Genomic DNA, 24,275 nt, shown 5'->3' on the forward strand with positions numbered 1-24,275 from the left:
CCGTCCGGGGGCCGGTCGAGCCTCTGGGCGGTGCTTGTGGCGCGGCGGTTCCCGGCGGCCCCCGGGGCGGGCGGGTGGCGGCTCTTCGTCGCCCGGCGCTCGCTGGCTGGCTGGCTGGCTCGCTCGCTCGCTCGGTGGGCGGGCGGCCGGCCGGCGCGATGTCGGGCGAGGACTGCCCGGCAGCGGGCCCGGGGGCGACGGCGGCGGCGGCCGCCGCCCGCGAACGGCGGCAGGAGCAGCTGAGGCAGTGGGGGGCGCGGGCGGGGTCTGAACCGGGCCCCGCGGAGCGTCGCGCCCGCACCGTCCGCTTCGAGCGAGCCGCCGAGTTCCTGGCGGCCTGTGCGGGCGGCGATCTGGACGAGGCTCGCCTGATGCTGCGCGCAGCCGACCCTGGCCCCGGCCCGGGTGCTGCAGCCGACCCCGCCGCCCCGCCGCCTGCCCGCGCGGTGCTCGACTCCACCAACGCCGACGGCATCAGCGCCCTGCACCAGGTCAGCGCCCCCCTCCCCGCCCCGTGTCTGCGCCACCCGGGCATCCTCCGTTCCCGGCCACCCCCCCCCCCAGCCACCCCCCCTCCCCCGATTCTGCCATCTCTTGAGGGCCCCGCCTGCTCTGTGGCCGCCTCTTCTCTGTCATCCGTGCTGTCACCTCGCTCCTGTGCATCTTCTGCAGGTTGCTTACTTCCGTGCCTACGCTGGCTGGCTTTCTTTTTTCCAGGCTGGGGCTTGCTGCGGTCTCCCAGGCCTGAGGTTTCGTCCTCCCGCAGTCTGACTTGACCCTCCTCTTAGGCTAGGCCCAGGTCCTTCAGTGTCACTCCTTTGAGGGTCCACCTTTGTGCCTTACTCTTCTTCCTGTGACCTGTGCTGTCCGTTGCGGCCTCAGGATGGTCCTTTCCCTTGTAGGCAGTGTACCCCATTGTCCCTTGAAGAGGTGCTTCCTCTGTTGGGTCGTCCCGTGCCGTCTTTATCTCTTCTCCTACCCTCCACCTCTTAATTCAGTTCATCCCCTTTGGGGGATCTTGTCACCTCTTAGAGAGGTTTCTCTCGGACGCTCTCTTTCTCTATCCGCATTATTTGCCTCTCTGGAAACTTCTAAGCATTTAGTCGTCCAAGCTCTGAGCTACTTCTCTCTCTAGTTTTGTTGTTGCTCTTCCCGAGAACGTTCTGCTGTGTAGCCCAGGCCAGCTTCAAACACAGGTCCTTGTGTCTCTGCCCCCTCATTTGTGGGATCACAGGCATGGCCGCTCCACCTATGATCTCTTGGACTTTATTTGGGCAGCAGCATCTTTAAAAAACTATGCCCTCTGTCACCTTCTAGAACCTACTCACCAAAACCCTGGGCATCTCAGACACTGGGATTGTTTTTTCCGGTCATCTGTGCCCGAGAGTGAGGACCATCTTGTGTTGCCTGGATTTTTCTGTATTTAGGATGCTTTTATCTCGCCATCATCCACAGTTGGGATCACCAGGGACAAGATTAGTCACACGAGAGCCTCCATCCCAGCTCTTCCTCCCGGTCAAAGTGTTGGTTCAATGCCAGTCTTCTTTCATGGCAACCTCCATCTCCTGAGTTGTCCTCGTCTTGCTAGGATCCCCGTAGTTCAGTTACCGGTGGAAATGGGGTTCTGGGAGGAAAGCCCGGCTGCTCGTGGGGGTGAGGAACAAAGGGAGGTAGAGGAACAGCAGTCAGAATCCATCTGTCCTGGGCTGGGATGTCGCTTAGGTGGTAGAGTGCTTGCCTAGAATGCAGGAAGCCTCAGGCTCCATCCCCAGTACCACAGAAATCAGGTGCTTGGAAAGTGGAGGCAGGAGGGTTGGAAATACAATGTCAGCTTCAGCTACACATTGAGTTTGAGGCCAGTCACAAAAACAAACAAAGTCAGTACTGACCTAATGTCAGTTTGGGTGTCCACTTCTTGTCTCTTGTGCCTTGAGTGTCTTTTCTCTGTGCTCCTTAGTTCTCTTAGCTGTGGAATGGGACTTGGTCACCCCCGTCCCCAGGACTCTATGGTGAGAGGTGTCATGTTGAAAACTTCCTTTTGGGGGCTTGCCTGAGCTTCAGGTGTGCACTGGGAATTTGCTCCCAGGGCTGTCTGGGACATTTTCCTCCACATACAGCGCAGGTACTTTTTCCCTGAGGCCCCTCTCGGGGTGTCTGTGACTTTGACCAGTCCAGGAGATCAGCTCAGGCTGCTCCTCTGATCACCAAAGCCCCTGGCCCTCTGAGCTTTCCTTTCTGACTGCATCCCTTTCCTCTGGCTCTGCTGGAGGCCCCTAGAGCCTCTGACAGGAACCTGTAACCTCAGGCCTGGCCTGTCAGGCAGCCTTCCAGGTAGGCCTCTCCTCCCACCATGGAGAGACCATGGTGAACTGACTCTTTGGGGCTTTGCAGGGCCTTGGGAGACTGGGAAATGGGGTTCAGTGAGAGCAGTTGGTTACAGGGCCTGTCCACAGAGCTGAGGTTGGAGTGGTGAGTGTGGTGTCGCCTCCTGGTACTGCCCTGGCTGCAGTGACAGTCCCTGGAGCTGAACAGGGACGTTTGGCCACCCTGGCTGCTGATTTCTGCACCTCGGGCTTTTTAATGTTTTTTTTTTTTGTTTTTTTTTTTTTTTTGTTTGTTTGTTTTGTTTTGTTTTTGAGACAGGGTTTCTCTGTGTAGTTTTGCACCTTTCCTGGAACTCGCTTTGTAGACCAGGCTGGCCTCAAACTTGATTCTGAACCCTCCTTAGGGCATCAGCCTCCTGCTGTGGTGTTTCCTAAGCCCCAGCCTCTACCTTAGCAAGGCAGGGACATTCCTTTCTCCTCCCCTTGTCTAATAATTGCCCTGTCCCATAATGGCTAGGAGTTGGGTCTGGAGTAGGTAGGGCTGGGAGTTAAGAATTCTAGGTTTGAACAGGGGAGCGATTGGAGCCCAAACACCTGGGTCTGAGGGAGGAGGACCAAGTCCGGATCCCTAGGTCTAAGGAAGGAGGATTGGCTAGAGTTCTGCATCTGAGGGAGGAGGAGGTGGGTCTGGATTCTTGGGTCCCCAGTGCCCAGCCTCAGGCATCTTTCACATGGATGCCCGTACCCAGCCAGGTCCTTGAAAGGGAAAGGCCCATCTGCCTCCTTGCCCCCCCTCCCATCACCATGACAACAGGGTGGAAATAAACTGAGCCCAGAGTGAAGCCCAGAGTTCATCCCGTTCCCAGGGCACGTGTGCCCCCCCCCCCCTTGCAGCCTAAATTTCCATGACTTCATGCTCTTGGCCCTTGTAGCTTCCTTCCCTTTTCTCCAGATGGTTGAGCTTGAAGAAGGGGGTTAATTTTCATGAGGACCCCGGAGTCCGGACCTAGCCCCCTCCCTAGACTCAGTGGTTCCAGTGTCCAGCCAGTGTCATCAGGGATTGAGACCAGCTCTCCTGTGGCCCTGGGTGCTGTGCTGGCTAGGGTGAGGGCCTTCCTCTCCCTGAGCTTTCAGTTTTGAGGGTGAGGAGGCGGGGGTGTAGTGTGGAAAAGATGTTCTGAGGAAACCTGTTCACGGGAGGCCCTCAGTGACCCAGAACTTTGTCTGCTTGGATTCCTGGGCACAGGGAACATGGCCTAGTCATCCCTTTTGGGAAATGTGCCCTAGACCCTTGACTGTCTCTGGGATGTGCTGCATGTGTATCTCTTTGGGGTGACATCTTTTTTTTTTTCTGTGCTGTGGCTGGAACTCAGGGCTCGGTGAGCATCTTGCCACTACCTAGCTTGGATATGGACTTTATTAAGCGTCTGTGGTCCTGGGTTCCCCCAGGAGATGATTCCTGGGGTGTGTCTGCCCAAGGTGCCCTGCCCCTTGGGAGAACATGGCTGGGCTCTGGGGCTCCTCTGTCTCACAGAATGTGTTTAGCCGTCACGTGCAGGGATGGCAGCCCCGCTTGTTCCGTGTTCACTTTTCAGGCTGCCTTCTGGAGCCTGCTCCTAGTCTCGGTGAGCTCTCCATGTGGAGGGGACGCGAGCATGGGGTAGTCAGGGGTGTCTCAGGCAGCTGGTGGCTGGAGGAGCCCTGAGAGCTGTGCCAAGGCCATCGGCGTCGCTCTCCGTACCTCTGACTGGCCCTGGGTTCCTGGGCCTGCCTCTGTAGACATGTCCCTTGTTGGGCCTCTGGAGAGATGAGAGCTGATGAGCCTGTCCCCGCCCTCAGGCCTGCATAGATGAGAACCTGGAGGTGGTGCGGTTCCTGGTGGAGCAGGGTGCTACCGTGAACCAAGCGGACAACGAGGGCTGGACGCCGCTGCATGTGGCTGCCTCCTGTGGCTACTTGGACATTGCCAGGTGAGGTGGGGGTTGACGGGCAGGGCTTGGGCTGGGTGTAAGGTCCAGGCCTGGCAGCTCTGACCTTCTCCGGCCCCTAGGTACCTCCTGAGCCATGGAGCCAACATCGCCGCTGTCAACAGTGATGGAGACCTGCCTTTGGACCTGGCTGAGTCGGATGCCATGGAGGGGCTGCTGAAGGCAGAGATCACCCGCCGAGGTGGGCCTATGGATTGAGAGCTTTGGAACCTGGGAGTCTGGGCTCAAAGGCCCAGCCCATTTCCTTGGACTCTAGCTCTCTTTGTGCCTCAGTTTCTTTCCCTGTGAAGTGAGAGTGGTACCCGTCCTCAGGGTTGCCAAGGGTCTAGCTAGACACTGTCAGACACAGAATAAGAGCCCTAACTGCTAAGAGTGGGTCTGTCACTTCAGCTCCGAGGAACTGAGGGATGGAGGTTCTGTGAGCAAGGGCTTGTCCAGGAGTAAGGAGCAAGATGGCTAGACCCCGCCATGTGTTAGGAGGGACTGGAGCATGTAGAGGATTCTCTCCTGAGCTCCCATCATGCTCTGGTTTCTTTTGATGGGAACTAGGAGCCCCTTGAATCTCCATGTCTGGCCCTATTCGTTTTCCTGGGTGGGGTATGTCTGTTCCTAATAGCAAGTTCTTAACAGGGCTTGTGATCCCTCTCTGCTTGCCCGAAAAGTTAGTGTCCAGGCCAGCTGTGGTGGCACATGCCTGTAGTCCCAGCCTTGGGAGATGGGGGCAGGAGGGTCATGCTCCCCCACATGGTAAGTTCAAGACCAGCCTGGGCTGCATGAGACCCTGTCAGCACACGAACCAAACAGTATGCAGAGCCAGTTGGGGTATAGCTGGGTGCTGTCAGCTCTCTAGTGCAGGGCCTGGAAGGAAGGGGATCAGGAAGCAGGCTGGGCTGGGGATGCCATGCAGCTTAGCAGTCTTTCCAGGAACAGAAGACGCCGGTGTACCCTAGATTCAGTTCCAAACTGGGGAGCGTCCACTTAGAAGATAAGAGGGGACAGAGGACAAGCAGATCACGGGAGGCATAGTCTTGGCTCCCCTGTCCTTACATGTTACCACCCAGGATGGAAAGACGTGGGTTCACCATGTTGGTATATTGAATTTCAGGTGGCTGTGAGTCACTTGGGGATGCTTGGTAGCTAGTGGGCACCGAAAGATGAAGGTCAGAGGTCAGGAGCCTCCCTGGGTTATGGTAGAGCAGGGTGTAGCAGTGTGGAGCTGAGCTTCCTTCCCGTCCCGTTCCCCGATTTTATTTTGGTAAAACTTCAAACTCAGGAAAGCTGCCTCGGTACTATGACAGCCACCGTTGATCCTTTCCCGGGCTCCATCACAGCATTTGTTCAATTATGGATGGGTGTGTGTCTGTGTTCCACGTGCACGTCTGGTGTCTGTGGAGGCTGGAAGATGGCACTGGGTCCCTGGAACTGTAGTTACAGATGGCTGTGAGCTGCCCTGGGTGCTGGGACTTGAACCTGGTCTTCTAGAAGAGCATCCAGTGCTGTTAACCACTGGGGCAGCTCTTCAGCCCTGTTTATATCTTTGAGACAAGGTCTCGCTATGCAGTCCTGGCTGGTTTGGTACTCACCGCGGAGATCAGGCTGGCTTTGAATTGGAGCAATCCTGCCTGAGCCTCCTGAGTACTTAGATCATATGTGTGTCGGCACTCCATCTGCTGCTTTGTAAATCTTTTTATTTTGTAGATTTATTTAGTTTATCATGAGTGTGAGTGCTCATGCACTGTGGCGGGCAGGGGGTGGTGGTGGTGGTGGTGGTGGTGGTGGGTCAGAGGACAACTTATGGAAGGCTTCTCCTTCCACCATGTGGGTCCTAGGGGTGGAGCTCAGGTGCTCAGGCTTGGTGGCAAACACCTTTACCGCTGAGCCAGCCCGCCAGCCCTCTGGCCCACCAGTGGTTTTGATAATAAAGCAGCTTTTGGGGCTGTAATTAACACGCCCAGCAGTTCGCGGTTGTGCTGTGGTCCAGAGTTGTAGAGTCAACACCACATTGATTTCAAAGCATTTTAAAAGTCACCCTCAAAAGAAATCTTATAGTTTTTAGCCCCCTTCCTCATCCCTCGGCAGCCTCTAAGTCCTCCCGTCTTCAGGGATCTGTCTGTTAGGGACAGTTCATAAGATGGAATGGCGCAGTTTAAACAGATGTCCTTTACTGTCGGTCCGCTCTCCTCCTCTCCCTACACACAGGCATCAATACCTTTCTTGTTCTTCCCTTTCCAGCCTGCCCGCCTCCCTTCCATTCCTCAGCCACTTGGAGACTATGTTGCTGATGCTGTAAACTCTGCCCAGATAATGGGGAAGCACCTCCCGCAGCAGGGCTGCTGCGTTACCCCCTCCAGCAATGAGGTGGGCAGCCTGGGGCTCTTACCTCCATGCCCCAAGGTCGCCGGTTGCTGTGGCCTGAGCGTCTCCCACTCAGGCGCTTCCCTTCCCCTTTCCTGTGCTGATACAGCATTTCTCAGTTTTCAAATGGGGTGTTTTCTTGCCTGATGAATTGTGAGTTCAAGGCTCCCTGAACTACAGAGCGAGTCCCAAGCCAACTTGGACAATTTAGTGAGACTGTTCAAAAATTAAAAACAAAAAAACACAACAACAAAAAAAACCCACAACAAAACAGCCGGAGCTGGAGAGATGGCTTAGCCCCGGAGAGTGCTTTCTGAATTGCCGAAGTTCAGCTCAGAGCACCAGCTCTGGCACCTGGGGGGGGATCCCACACCTCTTCCAGTACCGGAACACATACGTGCATGTCCCTGCACAGATACACAGACACACATAATTAAAAATAGTACAAATAAATAAATAAACAAAGGAGGGGACTGGATGCTACTCAGTGGTAGAGCACTTGCTGATCTTGGGCGAGGGCCCAGGTTCAATCCCAGGCACCACAACACAACAAAACAAGCATCCCGAGATGCAGACCCACAATACAATTATTTTGTTAATTGATTTAGTTAGTTGGCCTAGGCTGCTGTGAAACATACTGTGTAGAATGGTGTGGTCTTGAGTTTGAGATCTTCCTGACTCAGCCTCTTGTGTGCTGGGATTGTAGTAGTGTGCCTCCATGTCTGGTTCTCTTATTTATGTTTTGTGGTGTTGGGCAGTGAGAAAGCTACCTACCAGCATATTTACAGTAGCCTAGGGCTTGGGCGTGGCTTAGTAGTCCAGCCTGTGGTACTTGGTGTAGTCTGTGAATTCCATCCTCAGTACCAGGGAGGATACGAAGTTCATCAATGGCTAGATAAGCAAAATGTGGTCTCTTCAGATAAAAGGATGCTGTTCATCCTTAAGAAGGAAGGAAACTGACACCTCCAGTGGTGTGGATGAGACTTAGGGACCTGCATGAAGTAAGCCAGGCACTCAAAGACAAGGTCACGGTTTCCATTTGTGTGGATACCAAGGGTAATCAAAATCATTCATCGAGACCGACCATCAGCTGTGGTTTCCGGGTGCCAACCACCCTGGGAGTAGAGCTGGGTGTGGTGGCTTTAATCCTGCCACATCCTTTAATCCTGGCTCGGGAGGCAGAGGCAGGTGGATCTCTGAGTTTGAGGCCAGCCTGGTCTACAGAGCGAGTTCCAGGACAGCCAGAGCTACACAGAGACTGACTACAAACTAAACAAACAAAAGGGGTAGGGGGAGCTGGCTAGATGGCTCAGTGGGTAAAGGCACTTGCTGCCAAGCCTGACAACTGAGTGATCCCTTGGACCCACATGGTGGACCAGAGAACTGACCCTCCAAAGTGCTCTGTGATTCTCACCCACATACACAAGTAAATGAGTGTAATAAAGATGGGGGAGGACAGCGTTGTTGTTTAATGTGTGCAGAATTTCAGTTCTTTGTATGCTTTCATGTGCATGTATGCTTGTCCACGTGTGTTTGGAGCCTGTAGGTCAATCTGGAATGTTCTTCGGGAGCCGTACACCTTGGTTTTTGAGACAGGGTCTCTCCCTAGCTTCCATGATTGGGCTAGTTTGGCTGGCCAGTGAACCCAGGGATCCTCCTGTCTCCACCTCCCCAGTGCTGGGATGTCAGGTGCACCGTCGTGCCTGGCATTTACAGGGTGCTGGGGTTGGACTCAGGTTCTCACGCTTGTGTGGTGAACCATGTACTCACTGAGCCATCTGTCTGTCCAAGCCCTAGAGTTCCAGTGTGTGGAGATGGATCCCTAGTGCCACCAGCTGCTTTGGCCTCACTGTCGGATCCGCTCTCTCACTGTGGTGCTTAGCAAGGCTCCGAGCATTGCCGGCTGATGCCTGGCTGGAGCCCAGTAGCCTTCCTCCTCAGTGGCTGAGCCACGTACGTTCTCTGTGTGGCACTGGCACATGACCTCACGTCAGTCCTAGAGCCCATCACTGTGCAGGAGGACTTGTCGCCCTGTGACTGGCCTTGAGCAGAGTCACACTGAAGCCATGTGGGCGAGCAGAGTCAGGATGTGGTTACCGAAGGAGGAAGAGTGGGTGCTGCCAGGTCCTAGGGGTGCTGTCGTGGCCCAGGCTGTAGGATCAGGGCCCTGCAAAGACTCTAAAGCACAGTCTCCGTGGATGAGGAGCCCCCTGGGGGACAGGGTAGGGGGGAGACTTAGGATGGGCTTTGGGGAAGGGCAGATGAGGACCGTGGTAGTTAGAAGCACAAGCTAGCACAGCAGGACGGCTGTGCCTGGAGGGAGTGCTCGGGCAGGAGTCTGCGCCGGCGCCGTTGATGCTGCGGACCTGAGCTCCTGTCTGCTGGCACTTTGACTCCGAGGTGCCGAGTGCACAGGAATGCAGCTCAGTGTTGACTGTCGGTGAGACTGGAAGGTTGGAGCCTCCACCAGACGGTGGAGGATGCCCTGATTTATAAGCAAGTGGTCCCAGCAGGGGTCAGCTGATTTTCCTGCAAAGGGCTGGACAGTACATATTTCAGGCTTTACAGGGTGTACGGTCTCTGTTATAATGACTTTACCAGCTGCTGTAGAGGGAAATGAGCCAGGGACAGGATGAGAAAAAACAGACGTGGCTGAATGCCATTAAAGCTTTATTTTCAGGCTGGTGAGGTGGCTCAGTGGGTGAAGGAACTCACCACCAAGCCTGACCTCCGAGATCAGTCCCTGGGATCTGCTTGGTGGGAGGAGAGAACCAACTTCTGCAAGCTGTTCCCTGACTTCCATATGTTTATGTGAGTGCACATACACATTTGCACAATAAAATAAATGTAATAAAAAGTTTTCTTACAGCAAATTCAGTATTACACACACACACACACACACACACACACACACACACACACACACATACATCTCCCTCCCCCTCCATTTTCAGGACTGGGAATGTAGCTAAGTCAGTAGAGGGGCTTGCTGCACATATAAGGTCCTGAGTTCGGTTCCCCAGCAACCACATAGCCAAGCCCACCAGCACCTGTAATCCTAGCAGGTGTGGGAGAAGGCACATATAGAGGATCCCTGGGGTTTGCAGGCAGTCAGTCTAGCTGAATCAGTGGGTGACCCACTCTCAAGACATAAGATGGAGGGACCAGAGGTATGACTCAGTGGTAAAGAGCACTTGCTGGCCCTCCAGAGGACTCGGGTTCAACTCCTAGCACCCACATGACACCTGGAGCTCCAGTTCCAGAGGAGTCTGACACCCACTTCTGGCCTTTTCAGGCACCAGCACACATGTATACAGACATAAACACAGGCAGGCAACACACCCATACACATAAAAACCCAAATTAACCAGCCAGCACAAAACAGCCTATATAAGAAAAACTGGATATTCAAACGCAAGCAGGTCTAGGCTGCGTGGAGCACAGGGTACCCTTGAGCATGCACAGAATACTGGCTGGTGGTTGAAGAAAAGCAAGGGAACTCCGCCCTTCCCCTTCCCTGCCACAAGAGGATGGAACTGTGGGTGACTCCCTTTAAGGAAGCAGGAGTCTGGGGAAGAGGGCGGTCCTGGCCTTCCCTACCCTGTTCTCTAGGACTGACTGTGCTGCAGATGGACTCTAGCCACACATTCTTGAACTCTGCCACCGCAAGGGAAGCCCTAGTTGGCCAGCAGACGCAAGGCGCTAGGACCCGGCTGCCACCAGGTAGCACCAAACCGCAGCTGGTGTCTAGATGGAGTTGGCCTTGGCTTGGGATGAGAAAGAACATCTTGGATCTCATTCAAAGCTTCATGGTGGAAGTGTACAGTATACGTGTTGAGGGGAGCAGTTGGTCACCTTGGTTATGAGGGAGTGTAGTGAGGCTAGAAAGGAGCCCAGTGTGTGTGGAGGGTTGAACTTGGGGCCTTACGTTTCCAGGCAGGCATACGGCCACTGGACTAAACCCTGCTCCCTGATTTTTGAGACAGGATCTTGCTTTGTTAGTCCAGCTGGCCTTGAACTGGTGAGTCTCTGCATTCTACCCCCTTGTGTTGGTTTTGTCTTGTGTATGTTGTGAGCTTAGCCTTTAATGGCTGAACCAGCTCTCCAGCCCTGTTGTGTTGGTATTTAAAGCCAGGTGGTACCCAGAGGCCTTGGCCAGTGACGCCCAGTGGAAATCCTGGGTGACCCCCAAATGTAGTTTGAAACTTCCAAGTCATAGGCTGGGGATGTGGCCTAGTCGGTAGAGTGCGCATGCGTTAAGCATGATCCTCGGCACCACGGAAGCTAGGTGTGGCGGTGCAAGACTGCAGTCCCAGCACTGGGGAGGTGGAGGCAGGAAGACCAGAGGCTCGTCCTCCGCTTCTAGTGAGTTTGAGGCCATGTGGGCTATGTAAGACGCACTCACACACACAAGCACACACACACACACACACACACACACACACACACACACACACACACCAAAAACAAAAACAGACCCAATATTCAAATCAAGTGCAGTCAAACCAGTAAGGGGAACTGGGGGGATGGCTCAGCCAGTAAAGGTGTTAGATGCACCCAAGTTTCCATCTCCAGAACCTTTGTAAAAAGCTGGTGGCACTGGTGCACTTCTGTACTCCCAGTCCCTAAAGTGAGGTGGGAGAATTGTCGGGGCGCTCACAGGCCAGATGGCCTAGAGTACACGGCACAGGAGCAGAACTGAGAGACCCTGCCTCAGCAAGGTGGGAGACAAGACTTGACTCCTGAGAACTGCCCTCTGACCAGCCGCCGTGGCATGTGCGCTCAAAGTTTACAAACAGCTGTTCACGAGTGCCCTTACCGTTTTCCTGTGTTTTGAAATCCCAAGTACCCTTTACATTCACAACACATCTCAGTTTCGAGTGCTCGGCAGTTCCCCACAGCTGCCAGCTGTTGTATGCAGCAGCTTAGCTCTGGGGAACTTTGGTAAGTGAAAAGTTTCACAACTGTAAAAGCAGGCAGTAGTCACCTTCCCAGGAGAACACAGAACGTTCTGTAACAGAGACCCTTTTGCTGTGATCTCGGTGAGTTCATAGCACTGGAAGAAAGGAGGGTCACAGCGAGGGTTGGAGTTGTAGGGTAGGGCCGCAGCCTCAGCTCGGCTGCCTGGCTTTATGTTGCCCTCTTGGCATGTTTGAGGCAGGCCCTCATGCCGTAGTTGAACTTGGAGCAATCCTCCTGCCTCAGCCTCTGGAGTGCTGAGAGTATAGGTGTGGGGTGGAACTCTGGCTGAGATAGAAGGATCACTATGAGTTTGAGGCCAAGGTGAGCTCACAAAGTGAGACCCTAGCTCATGAAAGGAAACAAAAACCAACTTAGAATTTACTTTCAGGTTAGAAGCTAAGTGCAGGGTAGTGATATTTTCTTTTTTTGATTTCATTTATTTATGTGTGTGTGCACACGTGCAGAAGTCAGAGAGAGGACAACTTGTGGGAATTTACTCTCCTTTTACCTTGTGTGTCCCCAGGATTGAAATCCGCTCATCGGGCTTGGCACTTTACACTCTGAACGACATCACTGGCCCTTTGTTTATTTTATTTTATTTGGGGGTGGGGTTGAGACAGAGACTATTTGTTTTCTTTTTTTCTTTGTGTGTGTGTGTGTGGTGTGTGTGTGTGTGTGTGTCTATCATGTGTCTATGGGTGCCCAAAGAGGCCAGAAGAGGGTGTCAGATCCCCTGGAAATGGAGTTATAGTTGTTTGTGAGCTGCCATGTGGGTGCTGGGAATCAAACCCGGGTCCTCTACAAGAGCAGCAAGTGCTCTTAACTGCTGACTCATCTCTCCAGCCCCTCCCCCTTTGTTTGGCTTTTGACTTAGGGTCTCTCTATGCAGCCCTGCTGGCCTCCGGCCTTAGCTTCTTGAGTTTGGGGTCACAGGCACGCAGCATACCAGTGTAAGCACAATGTGCTAAGGTATCGACTCACTTCTGTTGTGGGACGGCAAGGTGTCAAATAGCTGGACATCTGGGCAAGAATGAAACTTGCCCTAATGACACAAATAGTTTGGGAAGTAGCTTTTGTTGTTGTTGTTGTTTTTGTTTTTCAAGACAGGGTTTCTTTGTGTAGCCCTGGCTGTCCTGGAACTCATTCAGTAGACCAGGCTGCCTCGAACTCACAGAGATCCGCCTGCCACTACCTCTGAGTGCTGGGATTAGAGGCGTGCATCACTACCCCCGTAAGCTTTTGTGTTTTTAATTGTTACTGTTTTCTAACACAGAATCTGACTCTGTAGTCTGGGTTGGCTTGAAACTCAGTATGGATTTCAGGCTGTTCTCAGATTCATGGAGGTCATCCTGCTTAGGCTGAGTGCTGGAATTAGAGGCATGAGCCACCACATATAACTACATGGTGAAGTCTTGTTTGGTTTATCACACTTAGAAGGCAAAAGAAACCGGTAGTGACAGTGTGTGAAGGTGCTGGATTATTGATTATAGTGGGAGAGGTAGGGAAGCTTAGATGGAATCAGGTGCAGGGTTTGCTCGGGATACTTGAGGTTTTGTATTGAAAATACATAAATGGGATACTGACGCACATGGGTCAAGACCTGTGGTTTCCATTCCTGGCCTGTGTCTTAAAGCCCCTTGGTGGTGCCCAGGTCTGCAGAGAGCATAGTTGGGAATCACTGGGTTAGTCCAGGTCTCCCAAGTCCAAGCAGGGAACTGGATGAGAAAGACCTGTTGAGACTGTAGCTGGGGTCTCCTAGGCCATCCTGTGTGAGTCCACCTGTCACCTCTGCTCCCCAGGTGTGGATGTCGAGGCAGCCAAGCGGGCTGAAGAAGAATTGCTGCTTCATGACACAAGGTGCTGGCTGAATGGGGGCGCCATGCCAGAGGCCCGGCACCCCCGGACCGGGGCCTCTGCTCTGCACGTGGCTGCTGCCAAGGGCTACATCGAGGTGATGAGGTGAGTGAGGCCGGAGTGATTGTTTTGTGTCTTGAAGCTTCTTGGGGCTCTTGTCCTTTTCTTCCTCTGGTTTACATACCTAAAGCCAAGTGTTTCCCTCTCCCTCGCTGTGCTCAAGAGGTTTACAAATGACATTTGTGTGTGTGTGTGTGTGTGTGTGTGTGTGTGTGTGTGTGAGTGCGCGCGCACATACATACACATATGTAGGCAAAACATTCATACACAAAAGTAAAGTCAGTCTTTAAAAAAAATTGTCATTAAGCCAGGCATGGTGGTATATGCCTTTAATTTCTGCACTTGGGAGGTTGAGGCATGATTGTTGTGAGTTCTAGGCTAGCCCAGGCTATCTAGCAAGAGCTTGTCTATATACATACATATATACATACGTACATGCTTGATATGGTATTATACACCTATAGTCACAATACTTGTGAAGCAGAGGCAGGAGGATTACTGGAATTTCAGGCTAGATTTGTCTACATAACTGAGTATGAGGCTAGTGCTTTATAGTGGAATCCTGTTGTAAACCCCCAAACCCCCAAATGGAGTTAAGATGAACCTGTCAGTCTTTCTGCTTTTCATGCTGGTAAGGGTGTAGGCAGTTCTCAGGCAGGATTTAAGACCTCGGAAACACCCTAGACTTACAGCCTGTTTGTGTAGGTCTGCTCCTGAGGGAGAGGCTTCAGCCTCTGTAGTTTCAGTATGAGTGCTAGGCCTGAGGCTGAGCTCTGAGCCCACCCCTTTTGGTGGACAGGATTCCCTAAGCATCCAAATACATAGGCTACGCCCTGCTCCAGCCACCCCTCCCTTGAGGGTGTGGCCTATTGTGACTTGTATCACCTGTCATTGCATCTACATCCCAAGTCAGCAGGAAGCAGAGGCAGAGGGAGCAAAACCTGTTCCTTTTCAGGAGAGCATTGCTGAAGTGTGTGCACCACTTAATGCCTGTGTTCCATTACCCAGTTCTCATCACTGACCATTCCTGATTGCAAGGAAAACTAGGTTTGTGTGGTGTGTGTGCATGTATGTGTATGGGCACTTGTATGTGTGCGTGCACATTCATGTGCGTGTGTAGAGGCCCGAGGTTGACATGTAGTATCTTCTCTAGTTGCTCTCCACCTTATGTATTGAGGCAGGGTCCCTGGCTGAACCCAGAGCTTACCTTTTTGGCAAGTTTAGCTAGCCATCTCCCTCTAAGATTTTCCTGTCTCTGCCTTCTTGCCATTGGAATAACAGATGGGCTGCCATGTCCACTCAGTCTTTATTTCTATTTATTTATTTATTTATTTATTTTCTCATATTACATCCAGACCACAGTTTCTCTTCCCTCCACTCCGCCCAGTTCCCCTCCACCTCTCCTCTCCCCAAGATCGATTCCTCTGTTTCCCTTCAGAACAGAGAAGGTATCTCAGAGATGTCAACCAAACACAGCATAACAAGTTACAGTAAGGCTTGCACACCCTCATATCAAGGTTGGACGAGGCAACCCAGTAGGAGGAAAGGGGGGTCCTGAGAACAGGCGCAAGAGTCAGAAACACCCCAGTCCCACTGTTAGGAGTCCCACAAGAACACCAAGCTACACAACTGTACCATAGATACGGAGGACTTAGTGGAAACCCATACAGGATCCCTGGTTGTTGCTTCAGTCTCTGTGAGTTCCTGTGAGCCCTGCTTAGTTGATTCTGTGGGCCATGGTCTCCTGATGTCCTAGACCTCTCTGGCTCCTATAATCCTTCCTCCCCCTCTTCTGTGGGGTTCTCTGAGCTGTGGGTCTCTGCATCTGTTCCCATCAGTTGCTGGAGGAAGCCTCTCTGATGACACTTGGGCTAGACACTGGTCTGTGGGTACAGCAGAATATCATAGGCATCATTTCATTGACTTTCTTTTTTACCCGTTCCCCAGTAGTATTTGGTTCTACCCTAGGTCTCCAGGCAGTCCAGCCCCCAGTTCCTGGCCATCCAGGCAGTGTCGGGCATGGGCTCCCTCTTGTGGCATGGGCCTCAAGTTGGACCAGTCATTTGTTGGCCACTCCCACGAGTTCTGTGTCACCATTACCCAGCACATCGTGGAGGCAGGACGAATCGTAGGTCAGAAGGTTTGTGGTGGGTTGGTGCCCCTGTCCCACTACCGGAAGCCTTGCCTGGCTACAGAAAACAGCCGGTTCAGGCTCCCTGTCCTCCATTACCAGGAGCCTTGGCGAGGGTCACCCTCGCAAAGTCCAGGGAGTTTCCCCTGCACTGGGTTTCCACATCTCCTCAAAGTCCCCCCATGGCAGTCATCTCTCTCAGTACTCTCTCCCTCCACCCACTTGTCCCCCGCCTGATCTCTCCTGTTCCCATCCCCTGTTCCACCTACAAAATCCCTTCTAGTTCCCCTTCCCAGGGAGATCCATGCACCCCCCCTTGAGCCCTCCTTGTTACTTAGCATCTCTGGGTCTGTAGATTGTAGCATGATTGTCCTCTACTTAACAGCTAATACCCACTCATAAGGGAGTACATACCGTGTTTGGTTTTCTTGGTCTGGGTTACATCACTCAGGAGGATTTTTTTTTCTAGTTTCATCCATTTACCTGCAATTTTCATGACATTATTATTACTTTTTTTTTTTTTATGTGCGTTGGTGGTTTGCCTGCATGTACGTGTCTGTGTGAGGGTGTTGGAACCCTTGGAAGTGGAGTTAGAGACAGTCTTGAGCTGCCATGTGGATGCTAGGAATTGAGCCTGGGTCCTCTGGAAGAGCAGAGCCATCTCTCCAGTCCTGATGTCATTTTTTTTTTTTAACAGCTAGCTGCTCAGTTTTTGTGGATGCTGGTGATCAGAACGCCTTTCTTTGTGTGCTTGCTTAAACGCTCTGCCCTGAGCCGTCTCCACAGTCCCTGGGGCTGTCAAGTAGAGAGAGTGTGTCGATGGTGTAGAGAGCGTCATTCTCCTGTCACAGAACTGAAGCACAGGGGCTATAGGTGCAGGTCCTCAGTGGATGCTCACCTGGAGTCTGCCCGTGATGGGCTGGCTGTGACTCGGGGGTAGAGCACTTGCCTAGCATAGTCCTGGGTTCCAGTCCCAGCCCTGCCTGGAAAAAAATTCACTGATGACAACTTTAGTGTTTGTTTATTTGGTCTTTCAGTGAAATACCTCATGTTGGTCAAGGGTGGTCACTAATTCGTTAGTCTTGAGTTCCTTGACTGCCTTCTCCACCTTCCTCTGGGGTCAGAGGTGAGAGCCGTCGTGCTTGATTCTCTCCTGTCACTTCTTCCTTTTTAAATTGAGACAAGGTCTTGCTAGGTACTCCTGACTAGCCTGGCCTTGCACTTACAGCTGTCCTCCTGCCTCAGCCTCTGTGTGCTGGGATTGCAGGTGTGAGCCATCATACTGAATTTAGTAATTTTATGATAGCCCCTTTGTGTGGGTTTGTGTTTACATTCCTCTTTTACTGAATTTACAGTTATTTATTATTTCTGACTCTACTAGAAGTCTTTCTGTTAGTCTCCTCGTTGAAGTAGAGGTAAATATTTACTTGATGTCTGTTAGGTGCTAGTCTCCTGGGCTGGTCTCAGACTTCCCATCAGCTGTCCTGGCATTTCAGATGTGTGCCCACAATAGCCACCAAGAGGGCCGTGATGGGCTGAGTCATTCTGTTTTGAAAGCTGTCTGCCCACTGAAGCACCTCTGACTCGGTGGTGTGATGACGTGGACATTGCCACCAGCCCTCTGGGAGTAGCCGCGTCCAGCTGAAAACTGGCTTCTAGACCAGTGGGGTAGCGCAGGGTAAAAGTGTTTGCCACACAAGAGCCTGGCCACCGGTTGTGGAAGGAGAAAACCAATCCCCTGTCCTCTGATCTTCGTGCGTGCTGTGGCACATGTGCTCACATTTACACACATCACATACACACACACACATACACAATAACAGTAAATCAAACTAAGTGTATAAGAAGAAAATTTTGGCCTTGGGAGGATATCGTAGCGTGCAATAGGGAGGGCCCTCTGCAGAGTTGGTGGTGTAGAAACTGCTGGGTGACGAAGTGCTGATGATTAGGAGGCTGACTGGGCGACATGCTTCAGGCTCCTAGGATACTGACCAGTACCTACCTGCACCAGAGACAAGCCCCGCATGCCCAGTGGGCCGGGGAGGAGGGGGGCAGGGGAATCTTGGGAAATGTGAGGGCCAGACAGGACCTAGTGCCTTGCCGTCTGTCAGGCATCTCCGCCTCCCTGTGCTTGTGCCTTGTCACTGGCCCAGGACCTCACCACACTTCTTTCAAAGAGGCCTTGCCCCATGCTGAGTTTGGAGAGTGGCCAGCTTGTCACTTTCTGGAAGGCCATTGGCTAAGCCGGGCTGGCTCTGCTCCAGCATTCTGATGTTTGGGATCTTACCATTGTGTGGTAGGGCTGTCCTGTGTGTGGAGGAGGTCAAGCAGCCTCTCCAGCCCCTACCCACTGATGCTACCTGCTTCTACCTGTAAGTTAGGACTCCAGTGATGATGTCTCCAGTTGTGGAGAGGGTGTGAGGGTGTGTGTGTGTGTGTGTGTGTGTGTGTGTGTGTGTGTGTGTGTTGCTTCACATTGTGGAGAACCAGTGTTCTAAAACAGCGTGGTTCCAGAATTACACAGTCCCTTCAAGGGTCATATCCTCTTCAGGAGCTGGGGTTAGTGGGGAGTCTTGGCCCACCTCATCACCTCTCACCGTTGCTCTAAGTCCTTTTGAAGAGTGGGATCCCTGTGGTGTGAGGGCCTTTTGCAGGTTTGGTTTGTAGCTGCTGGTCCAAGGGAGGGCTCGGTTGTGCGGAGAAGCTTGGGCAGGGCTGGTTGACAGCCAGTCCAGTGATATTTGGGTATTGCTCAGTAGTGCTGTGGCCACAAAACAGAATTTGGAATCAGCCATTGGCCTAGCTTGACTTGACCCCAGCCTCCCTGGCCCTTAGGCTGCTACTCCAAGCTGGCTACGACACAGAGCTCCGGGATGGAGATGGCTGGACACCCTTGCATGCAGCAGCCCACTGGGGTGTGGAGGACGCCTGCCGTCTCTTGGCTGAGCATGGTGGGGGCATGGATTCGCTGACCCATGCGGTGAGGGCCATGTCAGATGGTGGGGCAGGGTAGGGGAGAAACCCCCACATCATCATCATCTACCTCCTTCCCCTACTCAGGGGCAGCGTCCCTGTGACCTGGCTGATGAGGAGGTGATGAACCTTTTGGAGGAACTGGCCCAGAAACAGGAGGACGTGAGTCTCGATTCTAGTGTGCCTCTTTACTTGGCAGCTCTGAGGAGGTAACAGTAACTGGGAGGGCTGGCATCATCCTGTGTCCTAGACACCCTCGGTCCTGGGATCTGCTCTTCCCACATTGTAGCCCAGCTCTGGTGGAGGGCTATGAACAGGGGCACCTCTGGATGTCAGGAGGAGGTGAGGCTGTGCCCAGAGTTTCCTGCCTGCTCGTTGGGGCAACAGCTGTGTGTGACACAGGATGAACCTATCTCCCCCTCGCCCCCAACACTGTTTCTAGTTAGCACTTTTGCTAGGAAAATGGAGAGTGAAGGGATCATGGATGTGGCCCCAAGCAGATGGCATGGGCTAGAATTCCCTTATTTAGTGGGGTGGCCTAGACATTGTGGGGCCAGCCAGGAAGAACCATTGCAGACATTCTCCAGAGGTGAGTCCTGTGGCACACGGACGTGCAAGGAGGGCATGGGCAAGTGGTGTTCCTGGTGGATACTGCTGTGACAGGTCAGGGTTATGACAACAGACTTTAGTCTGAGACGATGGCCACTGTCATGGAGTTGAGAGCTTGCCTACGATCACCATAAAGAGCCACCGGCCTTGGCCTTTGCTGCCAAGAGTTGACCAGCATCCTAGATGTTGTGAAGGGTAGAAAGGAGGTCTAGGCCGGGTGGTGGCGCACGCCTTTAATCCCAGCACTCGGGAGGCAGAGGCAGGCAGATCTCTGTGATTTCGAGGCCAGCCCGGGCTATAGAGTGAGATCCAGCAAAGGTGCAAAGCTTTGCTGTCTCGGAGGAGAAAAAAAAAAAAGGAAGGAGGTCTGTACAAGTTGCTTGCTCCTGGGAAGCAGAAGAATCCCTCTGGGAGTGAGACTGGAGGCCAGTGACAGTGGATCAGGCCAAGCCTAGGAGAGCTTGTCAAGCCCCAGGTCCAGTGTGCTGTCGGGATACTGAGTTCTCGTGTTTGCAGGACCCTGCACAGAGTGGAGAGGTGGCAGGGGGGCGGCCAGCAGATGCAGGAGGGACTGTGCTCTCTGCCCCTCCCCAGTTGCCCCCTTCCATCCTTGTAGCTTCGGAACCAAAAGGAAGCCTCTCAGAGCCGAGGCCAAGAGCCGCAGGTGCCCTCAAACAGCAAGCACAGGAGGTAAGAGGCGCCTCGGCTTGGGGTGGGTTGGACTCATCCCCAGACTTGGGCATGGACCCCCTGCCCTTCCCCTAGGAGCTCCGTGTGTCGTCTGAGCAGCCGTGAGAAGATCTCCCTGCAGGATCTGTCGAAGGAGCGCCGGCCTGGTGGGGCAGGGGGTCCCCTTCTTCGGGATGAGGATGAGGGAGAAGAAGCCCCAGCTGGTAGGGATACTAGACGCCTGAGTCTGAGGAAGGAGTGTGGGCCTGGACTTCTGGGGACCCCAAATATCAGAGGCAACTGGCATCTCCTGTGACATTCATTCCTGCTCTGCACACAGCCCACCCACCTGTGGAACCAAGAGCCCTCAATGGCGTGTCTTCCCCTGTGTCCTCCAGCCCCAAGAGCCCTGTGGTGAGTCTGAGCACCCTGAGCTGATGTGAGGTTTGGGGCGATGGGTGGGATATGGTAGGTACTTCACCTCCAGTCAGGAAGGTGGCCTTTTGCCTTGGTTCCTAGGTCCTGGTGGACAAAGAACTATTTTTTTGGTGGTGCCTGCCCTGGCTGGGGCTTACTGTGGTTCTCCTGGAGTTATACTCTGAGGAGAGAGGTCATTGCTTTGCTCAGCAGTGAAGACTTCTTCCTCTCCCAGCTGCCTGAAGAGGCTCCCTTCTCCAGGCGCTTTGGTCTCCAGAAGACAGGGAGCTCTGGTGCCCTGGGTCCCTCAGAAAGGAGGGGTGCAGAGGGAGTTCTCGGTCTGCAGCGCTCAGCCTCCTCCTCCCTCCTTGAAAAGGCCTCCTCTCAGGTAGGTGTCGTGAAGTGTGTGAGGTCCAGGCTCCTGCCGTGGACCAGAGAGGACCCCCTCAGTTTCTCTCCTGTCTCCACAGGCCAGGGAGCCCCGTCTTGCCAGAATAACTCCTACCCCTGCCCGGAAAGTGCCAGAGCCCTCTACCCTGTAAGTCCCAGGGGCTGGGGCAGTGGGACCGGTCCTGTGCTATCCTGGCATCTGAGGTCCTGAGAAGTCCTTAGGGTGCATCAAATGAATGCTTACTCTAAAACTCTGGGGCCACTGTGCTCTGACGGCCTCGGGGCCTTTGCTCTGCCCGTTGAGCCCCGAGGGCTGGCTCGGCTTTTCCTCACTCCTCCGTGTCCTCTGTGTGCCACCTCTTCTCCGGGGCCCGCCAGGACTGCCTTGCTGATGTGGACGCAGTACCTGTCCCTGGCTTAGTCTCTTGATTTTCTCCAATGCTCCACACTTGCCTTTCTGGCTGCTGTTTGTTTTGTGTGTGTTTTGTCCAGATATGACTCAGCAGCAGCCATGACTTTTTATTCTCTGTGGTCTCTCCCATGCCTGGCACAGAATGCTGGCTTGAGGAATATTTGCTGATGAATGAATCCATGCAGGTGTGAGGCTGCCACGCCTCCTTCTTTGGGTCACTCCGCTCCACCCTCCAGGACGGAGCCTGGATCCCCAGTGAAGCCAAATGTCCTCTCGGCCTCTGCAGCACCCCCGGCTGAGTCCAGGGATCGTCGGAGGTAAAGAGGCTAGGGGAAGGCCGTGCTGAGACGCAGTGTGTGGGGGTCTCATGGGCTCTGGGTGGGCTCCTGGGGTACTGTTTGTCCAGTTGAAATGTTCTCTGCCAGAATGTGCACACTTCCGAGGTGTCATTCACAGTGTGACAGCACCCAAGGGACGTTCTCTTGAGTTCAGGGTTCTCCACTTAGGTCCTACCAGATGCCTGTTCGCGATGAGGAGTCTGAGTCTCAGCGGAAGGCTCGCTCCCGCCTTATGCGACAGTCTCGGAGGTCCACACAGGTGTGGAACTGCGCTGGGCTCGGTGCTCTTGGGTCTGAGGGAGGAGGCTGGGGTCTGTGCTCTTGGGTCTGGGGGAGGAGGCTGGGGTCTGTGCTCTTGGGTCTGGGGGAGGAGGCTGGGGTCTGTGCTCTTGGGTCTGAGGGAGGAGGCTGGGCTCGGTGCTCTTGAGTCTGAGGGAGGAGGCTGGGGTCTGTGCTCTTGAGTCTGAGGGAGGAGGCTGGGCTCTGTGCTCTTGGGTCTGAGGGAGGAGGCTGGGCTCGGTGCTCTTGAGTCTGAGGGAGGAAGCTGGAGACCTGAACTCGTGTCCTGTCAAAGTCTAGGCCCTTTTCCCTGACCATGTCCTCTCTGCTAGGGCGTGACTTTGACAGACTTGAAGGAAGCTGAGAAGGTGGCAGGGAAGGCCCCTGAGCCAGAGCAGCCTATCCTGCCCAGCTTGGTAAGTAGGGTCAGGTGAAGTGGGGTGGGTGGAACCTGTCTCCCTGTTTCTGACTGTGCTCCTCCCTGTCAGGACCCTTCTCAGAGACCTGGGGTCCCCGGTGTGGAGAATGCTGAGGGCCCTGCCCAGAGAGGTGAGGTCTGCTTTCTGGGAAGTCGTTCCCCAGGGAGCCATGCTGTCTGTCCCATAAAATCTTTTTGTTGACTGGGGGCTAAGTCAGGTTCCCTGCACAGTAGACAAGGGCCCCTACGGTGGCGCCTGGGCTGATTCCCGCTGATTCCCCAGCAGAGGCGCCCGACGGGCAGGGCCAGGGACCACAGGCGGCCAGGGAGCACCGAAAGGTGGGCCATGAGCGGAGGGGGCCAGCAGAGGTAAGGCTGTTGTGTGGAGGGCGGGCTGGAGGGTGGGCGGGCCTGGACGTTGAGTGGAGACTGAACTCTTGGGCCTCTTCTGCAGGGGAAGGAGGCGGGGCCGGCAGACAGGAGCCTGGAGTGCAGGTAGGCTGGGTCATGCATGGGGGCTGGGGCGTGGCTCTCCAGCAGGGCCTGGTCCCTAAGGCCTGTAGCTTCTGTCCAGCGCTGTGGATGGCGGCTCCACTGCCCGCAGGCAGCGTTCGCAGAGAGACCTCAATCCAGAATCCAAGCAGGAACACGAAGAGCCTGATGGAAGCTTCCGGAAGGTGCAGCATCCCATCGCATGCCCCACCCTCCCTTGTTCTGGCTCCTGCTGATGGCCCACATCTGGCCACATCCCTGACCCTTCTGAGCCTGCCTGCTTCCTCTGTGTTCCCAGCTGTACATGGAGCTTCGAAGGGAGAATGAACGGCTTCGTGAGGCCTTGACAGAGACCACCCTGCGGCTGGCGCAGCTCAAGGTGGAACTGGAGCGGGCCACACAGGTGCAGACGCTGAGACCTCAGAACCAGCTGTGCTGGGCACAGTGAGAGGCAGAGCTCCAGTGGCAAGGGCCTGGCCCCGCTGGGAGGTTGGAGGGTTCCTCCCCCTGGGGTCAGGGCTCTGGCTGGACGAGGAGTAAGAGGTAGCTCCTGACACCCCGTCTTCTCTGTCCTCACCAGCGGCAGGAGCGCTTTGCTGAGAGGCCTGCCCTGCTGGAGCTGGAGAGATTTGTGAGTTTGGGCTGCTGGGGGTGTGCTCACTGTGTCCCGGCCTTGCCCTGCCTCCTCTCCTGCCCTTCCCCTGCTTCTGAGCCGTCTCCATTCCCTGCAGGAGCGGAGGGCCCTGGAGCGCAAGGCTGCAGAGCTGGAGGAGGAGCTGAAGGTAAGTGGGGCCCGTAAGTGGCCAGAGCCCAAGCTGCCTAGCACTACCCGGCTGACTCCACCCTGTTCCCTAGGCCCTGTCCGACCTCCGGGCTGACAACCAGCGGCTCAAGGATGAGAATGCAGCACTGATCCGCGTCATTAGCAAACTGTCCAAGTGACTCTGGAGAAGTGCCCGCACCATATTTATACAGCTGCTTTTGACACACGCACCCCTTCCCCCGAGTGAACATGAGTGACAGGGCTCCGGGGGAAGTTGATGAGAAGCCATAACCTCCTCCCGGGACCTCAGAGCCGGGAGGAAAGCACAGAGTCCCCAGGAACCAAGGCGGGGCCCTTTGAGGCCAGGATGGAGGTGGGAGGCTGAGCCAGGTAGGGAGATGTTGCTGAGAGTGGGCCGGCACCGGAGATGGGACCAAGAAGGAAGCAAGGACCAAGAAACACAGGATCAGTATTCAGGAGCAGAGTGGCTGCCCCGGGGTCCCACCTCACGTGTGATGCTACCCAGCACCCCTCCCCCTCCCCAGCAGGGATCCAGGAATGTGCCAAGAGTCCCACTGGCCTGGCCAGGTGGGCCTGTATATAGGGTCCATGTGCAATAGGGAGGGATGTCTTCTATTTTTGCTGCCTCCTTCCCACCCACTGTCTGGGGAGGGGGAGAAGGTATTTTTGAGACAAAGCACAGGCACCACAAATAAAGTCGTGACATTGCCACTCAGCGACTTGTCTCCCGCCGGGTGTGGGCCCCTGTTTCCTGCTTGTGTGCTCAGGCTGTCTGACTTAAACCCCTCGTCCATTTGGATGGAGTCCAGTGGGTGGTGAG

At 54.3% G+C, this 24,275-nt stretch overlaps 1 protein-coding gene across 3 annotated transcripts; it reads left to right on the top strand.

Annotated features, from left to right (window-relative positions):
• The first annotated feature begins 143 nt into the window (after positions 1 to 143).
• On the top strand, positions 144 to 24,170 carry Ppp1r12c (protein phosphatase 1 regulatory subunit 12C). 3 transcript variants are annotated; one of them, XM_059282197.1, is made up of 22 exons: positions 144 to 491; positions 4,164 to 4,294; positions 4,375 to 4,493; positions 13,429 to 13,588; positions 18,510 to 18,654; positions 18,735 to 18,809; positions 19,873 to 19,946; positions 20,022 to 20,149; positions 20,266 to 20,339; positions 20,578 to 20,730; positions 20,813 to 20,880; positions 21,330 to 21,461; positions 21,651 to 21,741; positions 22,094 to 22,177; positions 22,250 to 22,310; positions 22,463 to 22,548; positions 22,634 to 22,674; positions 22,754 to 22,856; positions 22,970 to 23,074; positions 23,252 to 23,302; positions 23,403 to 23,453; positions 23,527 to 24,170. In XM_059282197.1, the coding sequence occupies exons 1-22, from the start codon at positions 159 to 161 to the stop codon at positions 23,611 to 23,613; spliced, it is 2,352 nt and encodes a 783-aa protein (XP_059138180.1). In that variant the 5' UTR covers positions 144 to 158; the 3' UTR covers positions 23,614 to 24,170. The 3 variants fall into 3 exon arrangements, with proteins under 3 accessions (XP_059138180.1, XP_059138189.1, XP_059138195.1); XM_059282206.1 differs by having other exon boundaries at positions 22,466 to 22,548; XM_059282212.1 differs by having other exon boundaries at positions 21,381 to 21,461.
• Positions 24,171 to 24,275: the final 105 nt, after the last annotated feature.

The sequence above is a fragment of the Peromyscus eremicus genome, chromosome 1, assembly GCF_949786415.1.
Source record: "Peromyscus eremicus chromosome 1, PerEre_H2_v1, whole genome shotgun sequence".
In the NCBI taxonomy this organism is placed as follows: Eukaryota; Metazoa; Chordata; class Mammalia; order Rodentia; family Cricetidae; genus Peromyscus; species Peromyscus eremicus.

Coding starts and splice junctions, on each gene's coding strand:
- Ppp1r12c (XM_059282197.1), top strand. CDS start 159: ATGTCGGGCGAGGACTGCCCGGCAGCGGGCCCGGGGGCGACGGCGGCG. Junction 4,494..13,428: donor GGCAGAGATCACCCGCCGAG/GTGGGCCTATGG, acceptor TCTGCTCCCCAG/GTGTGGATGTCGAGGCAGCC. Junction 22,549..22,633: donor AGCGGAGGGGGCCAGCAGAG/GTAAGGCTGTTG, acceptor CCTCTTCTGCAG/GGGAAGGAGGCGGGGCCGGC.